The sequence below is a fragment of the Pteropus medius genome, unplaced genomic scaffold (assembly GCF_902729225.1).
Source record: "Pteropus medius unplaced genomic scaffold, Ma_sr-lr_union100, whole genome shotgun sequence".
In the NCBI taxonomy this organism is placed as follows: domain Eukaryota; kingdom Metazoa; phylum Chordata; class Mammalia; order Chiroptera; family Pteropodidae; genus Pteropus; species Pteropus medius.
The window spans coordinates 588,652-603,974 of NW_024344241.1; the positions used below are offsets into that span (position 1 = coordinate 588,652).

The window sequence follows — 15,323 nt, forward strand, 5'->3', positions numbered from 1 at the left end:
GATTTAAAACTCATATTTCTGTGTATGTTTGTTCCTCTTTGGGCTCATTTCTATTTTCCATGATCTTATGTATTCCAAAACCATCTATATGAAGGAATTTTTAACACATTTTACTTAGATGTTCTTTAAAGGAAATCCAAAGATTCAGAAAATTTTTCTCTTTTTAGAATTCACAGGTGTTTTCTTTGTAATTTAGCAACCAGAGATAAAATTCATTGTTGTTATTGTAATGTAAGTACTTAACAAAATAACCTCTAATAACTATTTCTTGAGTGTCTACTATGTGTTTGTTACCATGTTAGGTGCTGTGAAAGACAGAGAGAAATGTACTACATCCCATTTCCACCATAAATTTAGTTGAATAATCGAGATAGATATTCACAGGTTAACCAAACACAAAGCAATTTAATGCAATCTATCATGGAAAATCTATACTTTAACAAACCAGGCTCTTGGGTCAATAAAACAAATGTATGGTGTAATTTTGGTGGCAATTTCTACTTATTATCAAGTGAGGCTGAAAAAAGTATCTAAGAAACTCATGAAGAAATGTCATCAAATTTAAAATTCAAATAATTATGAAAACATATTTTAAGCAGTCTAGTAAGTTATGCAAATCAAATATATTTAGTTGGGACAATTCAAAGCTCTCATTTTTAAAGGAATTTTGGCACTCTCTAATTTACTCAGGAATAGAGTAATTAAAAAATACCAACGTTAAATACTGTGATTAAACATATGGATTGTTTTACCAACTATATAGATGTCTAACCAATGTACTGTATACTTGAAAGTAATTATAAATCAATTAAAAAACACATTTATTGGTACAGGAGCTATAGAGGCTGAGAAAGATAAAAAGGACCATAACAAAAGGTGCCTTAAATTGATGGTTGTCATAACTGGATTTTGTTTTTAAGGTTATCAAAACAAATTTATAATAAAGAAATGAGTTGAGTTCACTAGAGGTTTGATGACACACTTACTTCCCCTGAGTTTCACTCTAAGGTTTTCCTGTGAATCCAAAGCAACATTTTGCAATTTCAAAATATTTCAGCTACAGAGTTGTGATGAAAAAAACTTGTATAAACTGATATCAAGGAATTCCAGGCAACTATCCTCTTATAAATGATACCTAAAAACATTTGAGAAGAGTATAAAGAAAAGGATAGGAGAGTCTTAACACAACTACCTTAAAAATACAAGTCATGCCTAATTTTCTTCTTCTGTAGGCTAGTGTTCTTTAAGTGACTTTTTGCAGCAGCATTTTGTAATAAAATTTTACAGGAGACCTTAATATATAAACAGTTAAAAACTGAACTTTTTTAGTGCAAGAGAGAAGAGCTTAGTTAGGTTAGCTCCTCTCTCTTTCCATTTCTCACCATAATAGGACTCCTAAGAATCCCTAGTCGAACTATAGGGCTCAGTTTCTCCAATGGGACAATGTATTTGCTGGACCCATCATCATGGACCACATAATTCTCTCAAGTTCTAGTAAATTACCTCTAAAGACATTGTGTGGTCCTGAGTTTAAATTTATGTTGTTGGGAGTCACAGGTTGTGGAACTCAGGAACTTTGGCGACAATGTTAGAATAAAGTGCCCGGCTGAAGCAGAGAGCAGAGATGAACAAAGAGTCCTGGTGGCCTTATATTCTTTGGCTCCCATGTTTCTGAAATCCAGCTGCCTTTCTACCTTCTCCATAAGTTGGTAGTTCAAACCTTGCTTCAAGTTTCTTTTTGCTGAAAGCAAGTTCAAGCTGAAATTCCTTTATTTGCAACCAATAGTCCTGACTTAATACAAATACCATGACCATGTTTCTTAAAAAAAAAAAAACTCTAACAACATTTATAAAAGCTATTTCATATGAGATAATAAAAACGTGAACATGACACAATCTGCAATTAAAGATGAGAATTTAATGAGAGAATCTGGAATATAAAGTAATAATTTCAATGCAAAAACCATGTCTAACTATGTTTCTGTATGATCAATGATTCTTTGTCATTCTGGGGAAAGTGTCACTGAAACTAGGTAAACTTCTTATCTGCTATCTGCTGAAACACTTTATTTTTTCCATTTCTTAAATTTCACTGATAGGGAGAAAGCCTGAATGATTGTTCTGTGAAGGAAAAATCAACTGCTTGGAGAACTGGAGAAACTGAAGATTATTCACAGGATATATCTTACTTGGAGGAACTGGAAAAACACAGATTTTCAGTTTGGTGAGTAACTATATCTTGTCTTTCTATTTTAAAATTGACATTTATTATATTCAAGAAGTCTTTACTCACTCTATTCTTTGACTATTCATTTATTCAACAAATATTGATTGTATGCCTATTACAAGCTATACAATATGTGTCTTGACTTGAGGAAGTTCACAGTCCAATGAAGTAAATGAATGTTTATAAATATTAATGTGATGTAATAACACTATTTTTATAAATGCACACATTGCCACATATACACATAGAGAAAATGTTGGCCAAGTTTGCTTGAGAATGAGAAAGAATTGTCAGAAAGAGTTTGAGCCAAATCTTGGGGAGAAGACCTCAGTGGAGAAATGGTAAAAATTTGGTGTAGGCAGTGTCCAGAGATGGAATTACAAGGATGGCTGTGGTTAACAAATTCTACAAACCTTAGTTCAATTGAGATTTAAGCAGATCATAGTTACTGCTCTCTCTACCTGGTGATGTATGTACAGATATAACTGTCTATGCAAGCATACATATAACAAATATGAAAAAATATGTAAAAGAGCAAACAGTGGAGTTTCTCAGAAGTAATGATAACAGAATCTTGCAATTTTGGGGTTCATCAAAGGTGGGAGAAGGAATAAGAGTAAGTGACATGTGGAGTAACCTAGAAAAGGAGAAGAGACAGAGTAGCTAGTCAAAGTCATCTGTTTGAAACCACTGCCTCCCTACCCACCTCAAGATTCATACCCTAAATGGTTATCTCACTGGATGCTTATCTGCCTTACGACTTGGTTCTCAAAGAATTTTCTCTTATTTTTGCATCCTAAAACCATTGGGAAGATATGATATCAACTCAAGTTTTCTTTATTCAGTAACATTTTTCTGCAAGTCCTACTGGTTTTTGCTTAAATTTAAAAGCCTAAATATTTTCACCAATGCTTTTCTGTAGCAGCTGAAGTGTGGTCTCCAGGCTAAACATTGAGTTGTTCTCTAGATCAAGAGATACAAGTCTGTTCTTAAGGAACATCGGGCAGGAAGAGGAGCCAAAGAGCCTAGAAGACATGAAATATACATTCCTCTTCTAGAAAGGAAAAAATATACAGTAAATGCAATTTTAAAGTAAAAAAAAAAAAATGGCAAGCTCCCTGGATAAGTACACACTAAATTTCATTCAGTAAAATAACTACCCGAGTAGATACCAGGTACCAACTATGGTGTGCCAATGAGAAAGATGAAGCTTCTGTTCAGTCATGTGTTAAGTTCTTGATCCCTGTTTGAAGTTCTCCTGGACTGGAGAAGCACTCAATTAAGCTCTCAGGCTCCCAGATTCTCCATTTGTCCCTATTACCTCGTAGGTTTTCTCTGATGACTCACCTCTCTGTTGGCCTCCCTACCTCTGTTGAGGTGATCTTTCAGAGTCCAGTGTATGCAATTTCACAGTGCCATTATTATTTTACAGACAGAATCAAAAAGTTTAAGAGTTTCTCAGAGCTTCCGTTTCTGATAGATCCTTTAAAATGCAACTCTGAAGCATTATTCTTTTCGTAAGCTTTTCCTCATGCTCTAAGTCAAGTCCAGGGATTGGCAGGTACAGCTCCCAGACAAAATTTCGTTCCTCATCTGTCTTAGTAAAAACAGTTTAAATGGAACTCAGACACACTCACTTGGTTACATATTGTCTTTGGCTGTTTTCCTCCACAATGGCAGAATTAAGTAGTTAAAGCAAAAAAAAAAAAAAAAAAAAAACCACAGCCTACAAAGTCTAGAATATTTACTGTCTAGCTCTTCACCAAGTAAGTATGCTCACCCTTGCTCTATACAGATTTAAGATGCTTCTCTGTTTTTCTCTCATGACACACATTATCTTAAAGATGTTCACATGCTTGTCTCTTTCACTGAGCCAGGTTTCTCACGTGTTTTGGTTTTTTATTGTTTCACGATGAATCACTGAAGGCTTAGTGGCTCGAAACAACTTTCTCATTTGCTCACAATTGTATGGGTTGGAAATTCAGGCAAGACACATCATGGAAAACTTGTCTCTGCTCCACCACGTTTGAGGCTTCAGCTGAGACAGCTCACATTACTGGGTCTGTCTGGGTTGCCTTACTTGGGACTGTAGATCTGGGGCCTTGGTTTTTGCTCTCAATTGAGATCCTCACTTTTCCATGTGTGCCTCTCTCCACTGATGCTTGGGCTTCCTCACAGCATGGTGCCTGGGTTCCAAGTAGCATCCTTCCAAGCAGAGAAGGTGGAAGATGCAGGTATCTCAAGGCCAAGCCTTCAAAGTTATACAGTGACTTCTTCCATATTTTGTTGGTCAAAATAAGTCACAGGGCCAGAGAGAGGAAGAATAGTCTCCACCTCTTGATGCCAGAGTAGAAATGTGACATTGCCAAAGAGCATGTTGGGATAAGCTATATTGTCTGGCCATCTTTAGAAACAACCTACTGTGCTTTTCTTCATTCGTTTTTAGCATAGGGTTCCACAAATATTTGTCAAACAAAACAAACAAGCTAAAAGATATGAAAGACTGTAGGCTTCGTAGATAAACTCAAGTATGAATTCTGGTTTTGCCAGTGATCTATAACCTTGAATAATTTGCTTAAACTCTCTGAGGCTGTTTTGGCCTGTATCAAACTGGAATAATAATATCTGTATCATGAAAACTGAGAGATAATGCATATAAGATAGCTTGTACAGCGATTGGTAGATGTACATTTTTAATGAAGGCAACCAATAATAATTCACATCAACAATAATACATTTTGAGGTAAATGTCTTTTCCAAAGGTTAAAATAGATAGCACAGGTCACCCTAGAATGATTTCTCACTTTTTGTTCTTCAAACATACCAAGCTCTATCACATCAGGGCTTTCATACGTGATGCCTCCTTTATCTGGAATGTTCTCTCAGTTCTTAGTAGTATGTTTGGCTGCACATACTGTTGGTCTCAGTATCATTTTCGTCTCCCCAAAGAGTCTTTTCCTAACCATCCTACATAAAGTAGTACCCACTTCTGGTTATTTACTTTCTCATCACCTTGCTTATTTATTTTAAAATACTTATCACAACTTAAATTGCTTTCATATTTATTTCATTTATTTGCTTATTTCTGTGTTCTCTCACTAAACAAAAGCTATAGGCAGGCAGGAACCCATCTTGTCTGCTCCCTCCTGAGTGTGCGAGCCCTAACTACAGAATCCTGATTCTGATTTATAATAGGCAATCAGTAAATATTTATTGAATGATTGAATAAAAGGACAAATGAGTGATCAGTCAGCTTCTCTCTCTCTCTCTCTCTCTGCCCAACCCCCTTGACTGTCATACATATTTATTTACTTCCAATCTCTTACTTCTCTTGAGATTGCTACCATTTAAAAAAAGTAATATAGGATAATTAACCACTATAAACATTTCTTTTTAAACCAGATTTGAGGATATGGGGGCTGCTGAGACCTCTATAAAGTTGTGTTTTAAATGCTCTGACATACAATCTGAACAATTTCCTTGATGTTTTATTAGAGCTGGTAAATCATTTATTGGAGCAGCCTTTACCTAAATCCTCCTCAAATTCCCATAAAATGCATTTAACACAGAATACTGTACTACCCAGCTTCAAAGATTTATATGAGTGTGGGAAGTATGTGCTCCAGTGCAGCAAACTTAAATGTATGCATTTTCTTTCTCTCTTATTTGTTCTATCTTCCCTCACCCCCTACCCATCCATATCTCATTTGAACATGTTGATTTTGGAAAATTTGGTAGATTGTTAAACTTCAGTAAGTCACAGATTTCAATTTAAAAAAAAAATGCATAGTCTAATGTAAGTTTATCTCATTTGCCGCTGCCAATTATCTTTTAAAAAGCTCCCAAAATATAATTTTTAGACTGTTACATTTTCTCAACAAGAAAGATACCCTACTGAATTGCCTCCGAGTGTGTAAAAGAGAACACTATTCCAGAATATCTCTCTCTCAGGGGCCTGCTGCCAGCAGTGTCATGTGATCAGAGACAAGAGTCCTCTTGGCTGTTCCTGGTAGGGCTTGCATCGCGGCCATCTTTTCTGAGCCACAGGATGTTTATATTTTTCCTTTGAAATATATGATAGTGTAATAGGATGACTATCTTTTACTTATATTTTAGATAACATGAGCTCTCCAAGATATGCTTCGATACTTTTGTGGTAGATGCTTTATTTTCGTTACCACTCTTTTGGGTGCACAGTGTTTAGCTCTGTCTATTATAAGTTCCCGTTATACCCTGAACATCTTCTTTGTGCCACTCAGCACATGGTGATTAGGTGTTTGATAGTACCCCTTCTCCATTAGACTGTACATTTAATAAATTTAATAGGGGTAGAGATTAAGTCAGTCTTTCTGGCCTATCTATATGATTGATAAATTGCTAACACTTAATAAATATTTATTAAGTGTTAAATGAAAAATGAGGGTAAAATAAAAATATTGACATTTCCAGAAGAAAGAGCTGGAGGAAAAAAATCAATGACATAAAATTTTACAATAGGTGTCCTGGGCCTACGGTGGCTATTGTTTCTTCCTATTGAGGTTGTTTCCTCACAAAGAATTCTTTCTTCACACACCCACTTTTCTGATAAAAGACTCCCCCACCCACACATACATATGTGTGTATCTATATACCCCCAAGGGTTTGGACTGTTATATGTATTATGTTTTTATGATCACTATGATTGGTTCAGGGCTGGACACTTGATCTGAACCAGGCTGCCCAAGCCCTTTTCTAGGATTTTACATTTTGTTACTTGGCAATAGAAATTCTTTCTCCTCTCTACGGTCTTGAGCTGAAATGATTTAAGGTTGATACTCCCTGTGGCGATGGCCACCCTTTTACCAGCCCTACTCCCTCTAACTCCTCCTGTTAATATTTGTCATTTATAGCCTATTTGAAACAAATAGATATAGGAGTCTCATTGCTGCTTTTTAGGTGACACATGTATTCCATTCCATACAAAGGAAAACTATTAAACGGTGCATCAGGGAGACTACCTGAAATTCACATTAATGATGAATCTATATTGGTAAAATTATATGCATACATGAGAACATGTATTTCACTTCAAAACAGACGTTATCCACTGGGAAATTTTAATTTTATTTATTTTTCTATGAAGGAAAAGACTTCAGTGAGAAAGTTTACAACGTCCATTTAGTTAATTACATAAATAACCACTCATTTGCCTGGGTAAACAGAGCTATAAAATCTCATTGTCTGTGGAATGAATTGGGTTCCCTGCTTCCTAATGCAGTACCTTAATCTTTGCACAGTGATTTCTCCAAAGAAGTAAGCTAGATTATGTGTTAAATTCCTCTGGAAGTAATGCTAATGACTGCTTAAAGACAGTAGATATCACTCCAGTGGTTTAAAGAAGTTAACATAGTTTTCAGAGGTATCTAACTCCCAATTGGGGAGAAGGTTCAGTAACAAGACGATCTTAAAATGTTTCCACTACTATTCAAATACAACTGGGTGGGTAAGCGGTTAGGGACCAGAGAATCACACACTTTGGGAGCTGGAAGGGATCTTGGAGGTTATTTAGTTCAGCCCTGTCAGTTTATACAAGTGTAAAACTGAGACCTATAGAAGTTAAGTGTCTTGCTTGAGGTCATATAGCTAATAAGTAATGGAAATGGGTCAAGAACTCACTTTCTTTTCATCTGAATCCAGTCCCAATTATAAAAAGTAAATTCTTCCTAGAACTCAGCTAGTTGCGTTATAGTCTGCTGTTTCTATCAATTGCAAGCTGCTTCGATATTTAGCAATACATTGATGAGGAAGTGCTGATTCTTGGGAAAATGCACATAGTGGATTAATATGCTTCCTCCTGCCATGGGGGTGGGGAGTGCGCAGCTGCGAAGATGTTTGCAAAATGCACATGTTGCTGGCCACACAGAGTGAGATCTTTGTGTGTTCTCAGCCAGTAATTTATGAGGCTGACCTGAATTTGTTGCTTAGGGAAGGTATGAGTTAACTATAAACATCACAACAGGAAAGTTATTCTTTAATAAAATGATACACTTTTCTTTTTATAACACACATGTGATTTGACATTGAAATAAAATGCAGATGCTACTTTGATTGGCGTATTCCCTATTGTGCTTTTCCAAAACACCTTCACATATGGTCTGCCTCATTCCTGAGAAATGACTTGTTGTTTATGTCATACAAACAGAACAGATTGATTTTACAGTGAGTAAGGAGGATGATGAATTGTACGTTGGAGAGAAATCCTTGTCTCGGTAATCTAAACACTTGAAAATAAATGTTGCCTTTTAGAATACGTTCTCATGATACACCCGAGATGCCTTCATTTCATCCCCTCTTTCTAGGGGTTAAATAGATATACACATGCAATCTCAGAAAATAAGAAAGGTAGTTACGATAACCTCAGGATATAATTTTTCTTTTCACCATTTAAACAGCTCCTGTGACCTAACAGGTTGAAAAAATGACGGAATTGTCTCAAAGAACCAACCCTGAATATCTAGTAGTTCAATATTGTATCTGTACTATGACCAGAAGTCTCATCTTGATAAGAGAGTAGTACTATTTCTTTATTTCTCAAGTGAATTTTAAATGTAAAAATCTTATGCTCAGAAGCTTTCTTACGGGTCTTCAACTTTTATCTCTTCCGAATTATTCTGCACAATACAGAGAAAATAATGTTCTGTTCTCCCTCCTCTGACAATAGGCTAACCACATCCATTTTTGCAGAATTTTACAGTTTGTAAATCTCTTAATCTTGTTCCCATTCCTTTCTTTTTCATTTGGTGCTCACAGCAGCTTTGTGATATGATAGTAATAACCCATTTTACAGATTATATGACGAAAATCCAGAGAGATTAGATTTTTTTTTTTTTACCAACACTTAACTGGTTTGTCTGTATCCCTATCCAGTTCTCTTTCCACTATAGCACATCACCTCCCTCTCTAGCCTGACATGAACATGTAGACTGCAGTTTTTGCATTTTGTGGCTTTTAAAAATGTAACATTTTAAAGTAGATTTTTATTGAATGTCTCACAGAGTTGGATGGATGTGAGATAAAGATAAAATGCCATGGAGGAGGAAAACTAAGTCAGCTCTAGAATGACCTATCAGGGCAAAACCTCTATGGAGGAATATTTCTGACAATCATTTATCGATGATCCACATACAAGTAGGTATTTAAGGACTGATGTCTTTATCTTATTAGGTATGGTTAAAGCATGACAATCTATTCCTCCTGAGAAAGAATAAATCTTGGTGACTAAGAATACAGGCTCTGGGCCACAATACCTAAACTTAAACAAGTTAACTTCATGAGTTACTAGTTGAGTAAACTTAGACAGGTTTCTCAAACTCTTTGTACCTCAGTTTCTGTAAAAATAGTTATCTGTAAAATGGAGCTAATAATACATGCCTTATTTTAGTGAGTTCAAATATGTATGTTAAAAAAAAGTATCAGTGTAAATGCTCATAGCACATATAGCATATAGTAAATGCTCAGTAAATGGTAGCTTTTATTACTAACTGAGGCTCCCTTCTCTCTATTACCTCCACAACTATCTGCTTTTCAGCTTTATTTTACCTGTTATAATAACAATCTGTTTGTTTTAGGGGAAACAATGAAAGTATTTACTGTTAACTCAAAGACGTGCAGTGAGAAAATAGAATAAATGTTAAATAGTAGAAAAGAGATAATAGATGAATAAACACAGTGTGTTACTTTTCTGTTGCTGCCAAAAAAAAAAAATTACACTATTTTAGAAGCATAAAGTAACATATCTTATTAATCTCACGGTTTCCATGGGTCAGGAGTCTGAGCACAGCTTAGTAGGTTCTCTGCCCAAGATCTTACAAAGCTGTCCTCAAGGTGTTGGCTGGGCTATGTTTTCATCTGGAGGCCTAACTAGGGGAGAAATTCCTTTCAAGTTCATTCAAGTTGTTAGCAGAATTTATTTCTTTGTGGCTATATGACGGAGGGCCCCTGCTTTTTGTTGGCTATTGCCAGGAGGCCACCTCCACCCACTTCCTAGAGGCCGCCTGTAGTTCCATGCAATGAGAGCTTTTACCTGATTAAGTCAGACCTGCCTGGATAATCTCTAATTTGATGAACTCGGAATCAACTGATTTGAGAACTAATTACTTCTGCGAAATCCCTTCATTTTTGCCATTTTCTGTGTACTAGAAGTAAGTCATTAGTTCCATCTACGCTCCTGGAGGAGATCATACAAAGTATGAACACCAAGGGACAGGAATTGTGAGGGCTGGCTCATGTGGTCTTCATCTGCCTGTGCATATAGGAAGATGATTGAACAGGCTACTATTTGCAGTAGTACTAGGTAATTGGCTCTCCACCAGCAATAAAATGAATTTCTGCCTATGGAAGGTTTCAATCCCGTCTTTTTTTTAGTTGACATTTGCATCTGCTTCTTTCCTAAGTGCGGGCCTGAGGCTGATGTGACCTGTCTATGGTTGATCTCCCATAGCCCACTATGCTTTGTATGTTCCTTCCTTCCTCTCAGAGGACTTTTCAGTTTTACTCTACTGTCTTTATTACTTGATATGTGACTATTAAGTGTACTTTTCTTCTTTAGTCTTTCTCCTGCCTCTACCTATTATGTCCTACACAAGTTGATGTGGGTTACATTTTTATGAAGAGTATTTTCCTCTCTGAGTTTTCAATTTCGTGTCTACTTTTTATCGTGCTTGGTGCTTAAAGGTTATTTTCTAACAGTTTCTCCCTGGTAATTTTTTTGAATATAAGAAGCTATAAAAACTCCGATAAATGGTCCCATTTCCTGGACCCCACAGTCCACTAGATTCCCAGGCTGAAAATAAACATCACATAATCTTTTTCCTCATCTATGTCTACATAAGTAAAATGACAATGCAGAATTTACTTACCATTGACATATACAGGGCTAATTTAAGACTGTCACCCTTCTGATTTCCCTTATAATAAAAGCAGAGTTATATGTTGTGGTGGGCACTGTTGGCTGCACCACACAGTCCTTCCTCTTTCCTGTCTTTCTGTCTTTCTACCTGGTGATGCTATGTCCAATGACTGAAAATGGTAGACGCTTTCCTATTCTATCATGCATTATGGGTGGTCATGGACCCAGTTCTGGCCGATAAGATGTAGGAAGATACCAGCTTGGGTTTCTTTCCTTTTAAAAGGGAAACAAGTGATAAGGAAATATATATATTTTTGCCACTCTCTCATTCCTTTCCACTTTGATCATCGCTGCAAAGATGTGATAGTAAAAGCTTCTGAAGACGTTTTATAGCATGAACGGAAAAAAATAGGAGAGAAACCAATCCAGCATCCTGTTATGTTAAGCCATTGCTTATGACCTCTTTCTACCTGACCCAAGGTTTCTTTTAAATGCACTTTTTGTTCAATACTCTTGGATGACCATTCTGTTGCTTGTAGCTGAAAGCAATCTTACGGAGACAATGAAACTCTACAAATGTAGTCCTGACTAGTTGAGGAGCCAGTATTGTTTCTTTCATTTAGTATTTATCATGTTGACATGGTACCCTAGATTCTGTACACATAGTATCAGAATATTTTTTATTGTCTGGGATTCATCAAAGCATAGTATATAACTAGTTGCTTTTTAGTTTAGAACAATTTGGAAAATGGGCACAGTATGGTGCAAGAGATTCTTCTCCATGGATACCACTCCGATTCAGATGGGGAGGTGGAGAATGAGGTGAGTAGAATTAATTTAGCCAACTGTCTGGAAACCTAACATGACATCAGTGATAAGATTTAAATATCCAGGAGCTTCAGATTATGAGTCAGTCCAAATTCAAGCTGCATGATTTAAATGACGAAAGGGCAAAGCTGAGCATGAAGCAATGTAGGGATTTATTTGATGCAAAAAACTCAAATGACCAGTAAAATAGATAATGTTCTGTTGTAATAGTTTGTGAACAGCATCAAGAAAACAATTGAGTGAGTGTATTTGAGCTTCAGGCATTGTAAATTCTTTCACTCTCATATACTTTATGCCTTCTTTAATAAACTGGAGAGTCTTGGGCCAGCTTCATCGGTGACGGTAGGTGGTCATTCATTTCACAATCCACTAATTTTCATGATTATTCAGTATTTTATGTTACCTAAACTGCTTCGAATTTTGTCTTACTCAATTGTAATATGGCAATAGCTTATATGATTTCAGAATCATTAATTCAATTGGTGTTCTCAGCATAGGGGAGTTACACTTATCTCTTCAAATACAAACAAAAACTTAAAAGCCTGAAATATGCTGAGGGTATATACATTTTTTTTTGAAATATATATCAGTGTGATCTGTTAACCTAATGTGTCTTGTTAAAAAGATGCAGAGTGCATAGGAAATTCTTAGGAAGAAAAACAATTGACATCAATTATAGTCTAATTCTGCCATAAAGATACGAATATATGTTTATCTTAAATTTATTTCTAGCTTAACAACTGAATCCTTATATTACATGGAACAAATAATAGTAATATGACTATTTAATATTTAAGATTTTTTAAAAAATATTTTCTTCATATGACATTTTATAGAGATTTTGCAGAAATATACTGCAAGGACTCCTAGCACTATGCTCCATCTCTCCATCTGAACTTTCTGCCATACCCCTCCATGCCTAAATTTTGATGCTTGTTGACAACTTCCTTCAGAGTTGTCATAAAAAGCTGTGCTAATACTTTCAAGAATAAGCCACTTACTATATTTCAAGGCCACCCAATTTATTCTGAACTTTTTGACAGTTTGAAAGTTTTTTCTAATATTGAATTGAAATCCATGTTTTTAAAAAAATATTATTAGTGCCAGTTTGATTTATTAAAATCACATGTAAAAAAATCTTCTTAGTTTTCAGTTTATCCACTTCCTTCCTCCTTTCTTCCTTTTCCTCCTTCCTTCCTTCTTTCCTTCCTTCCATCTTTCTTCTATCTTCTATCTTTCTTTCTACCATCTATCTATCTATCATCTATCATCTTTCTATCATCTATTTATCATCTTTGTATTGTCTATCTATCTATCTATCTATCTATCTATCTAATCTATCTATCATCTATCAATCTATTATCTATCTATCATCTATCTATCTATCTATCTATCTATCTATCTATCTATCATCTTTTCATATATCTATCTTAGGATTTAAACATTTGTTAAATATCATTTAGATCAATTAGTTATCAGATTGTTACATCTCAGTTTCAACATGCCTCTCAATCTTCTCATCCAATCACACCTTATAGTGATAAGGAATTTATCACTAAGTAAACAGAGTTCTAAGTAGATGCTCAAGAACTCAAGGATGTAGTTTCCACCTCATAGGACTCCAAAGAACAGAATATATTCTTTTCATTTGTGGACTAAAAAATATCATGATATAGTCTGTTTATAGGTTTGGTAGACATCTAGTTCTCTTCTTCCAGGCATGCAAAAGACTGCGTTCTTCAGTCTCCTTTTCAGTTGGGCAAATTAATTTGAATTCTTTTAGTCAACTGGTTAGGAGCAGAAGGTGTGTATATCCTTCTTGTTTAAAGCATTTAATTGTTAGTGTGAGACCTACTCTCTCCTTTCCACTGTGTGGTGGCTATGGGGAGTCCCTGTGTAGAGATGACATTATGAACAGATTAAGGTGGCTTGTATCACAGAGTTCTCATATGGAGGAGAACCACCTGGAACAACTGTCCTGTAGCAAGATTTGCATGAATAAAAGGTAAACTTTTTGTTGTATTAAGTAATTGAGATATGGACTACCATATAGTAGACTAGCATAACTTAGTCTACTATAATATTCCCGAGGCTACCATAGTATAACCTAATAGAATGATCAATCCTAAAGGTCTGCATCCCCTAGAAATTTCTAATTTTCTTGAGAAACTGTTTGGAAATCGATTCCGAAGGGATAGAAGTATGGGAGTTTGAGTCTCTTAGTTAGTGATGAGTGAGCCTATTCTAACTGCCATGTCTGTGCCTAATACATGGTCTTATTTAACCTTCAAAACATCAAGATGAAGTTGTTAATATGCTATCTACATTATAAATATTAAAGCAATATAATTTGCTGTGGAAGCATTTTTTAATTGGGAAAATCCCAAAAGCTTTGGAATATATTATTCAAGAATGTGTGTTGCAGTAAGAGAGAAATAATGACTATATATGATAGTCACATTCTTATATTAATCAACTAGTAACTTCTCTATTTTTCCATCTAATGTATAACTCCAAAACCATCTTCCCGTATATATTTTGGAAAAACAGCAGTCATTTCACTTCTGTTCCCGAGTTGCTATCTATGGCAATACTTTTCCAAGACAATCATGCTACTATCAGAGCTTTCCAGCTAGCTCCCTTTGGATCCCATTCACTCTGCTGCTGCCAGTCACCACCTGGCTGTTTGAGATCACTGTATTGCTGGGTTGAGCTACTTCTGTACTGGCCTTATTAAATGAGTGATCTGGTTCAGGCCACTCCCCTCTTCTCTTTACTGACCTTTTATAAATTCCCCATAATACAATCACAGAGGCTTACAAATATAATTAATTTACTAAAAAGTTGCAATAGCTGAAGAGAATATAATATAGAAGAATCAATTAAAAGTTTGATGCTAAATATAACTGTTCTCGAAGTTCAAGAAAAAAAACACAACCTTTAAATTAAACCATCTACAGGAAATTCCTATGTAGATATTCCTCACTTCCTAATTGTCACTTTGGTTATAAGGTCTGCCCTTTTTTCTTTCTGAGAAAGTCTCCATCATCAACCTTCACATTCTCCATTTTGCTCCCCTTTATGAAAACGCCACCCTCTGCATACAGAGTTTTCCTTATAATCAGTCTCCTCTCCCCACCTGGCAAAACCATAGACCTCCATAAACCTCAGGAGGAAGTTTCCCAAAGACTGCACTGGTAGGTATGAATGAGACAAAAGTCCAGTATGGGCTTGACCCTTACAAGTGCAGTTTCTCTCTTTGGCCTCTGTCAGCTTGAGGTCCCACTTAGTCTCCTGTTTTTGTTCCAACCCTCCCACCCCCGCCGCCCCGATATTCAGTGAGTAACTGTGGTATCCAACATACACAAAACACATATGCAT

At 35.8% G+C, this 15,323-nt stretch overlaps 1 protein-coding gene across 1 annotated transcript in view; it reads left to right on the top strand.

The window, feature by feature from the left end:
* The window catches only part of LOC120607731 (uncharacterized), a 223,827-nt gene that overhangs the window by 153,695 nt on the left and 54,809 nt on the right, over positions 1–15,323 (top strand). Inside the window, exon 14 of the mRNA XM_039869492.1 lies at positions 2,100–2,224. Coding sequence (XP_039725426.1) covers positions 2,100–2,224 — 125 coding nt within the window. The remainder of the gene's footprint in view (positions 1–2,099; positions 2,225–15,323) is intronic.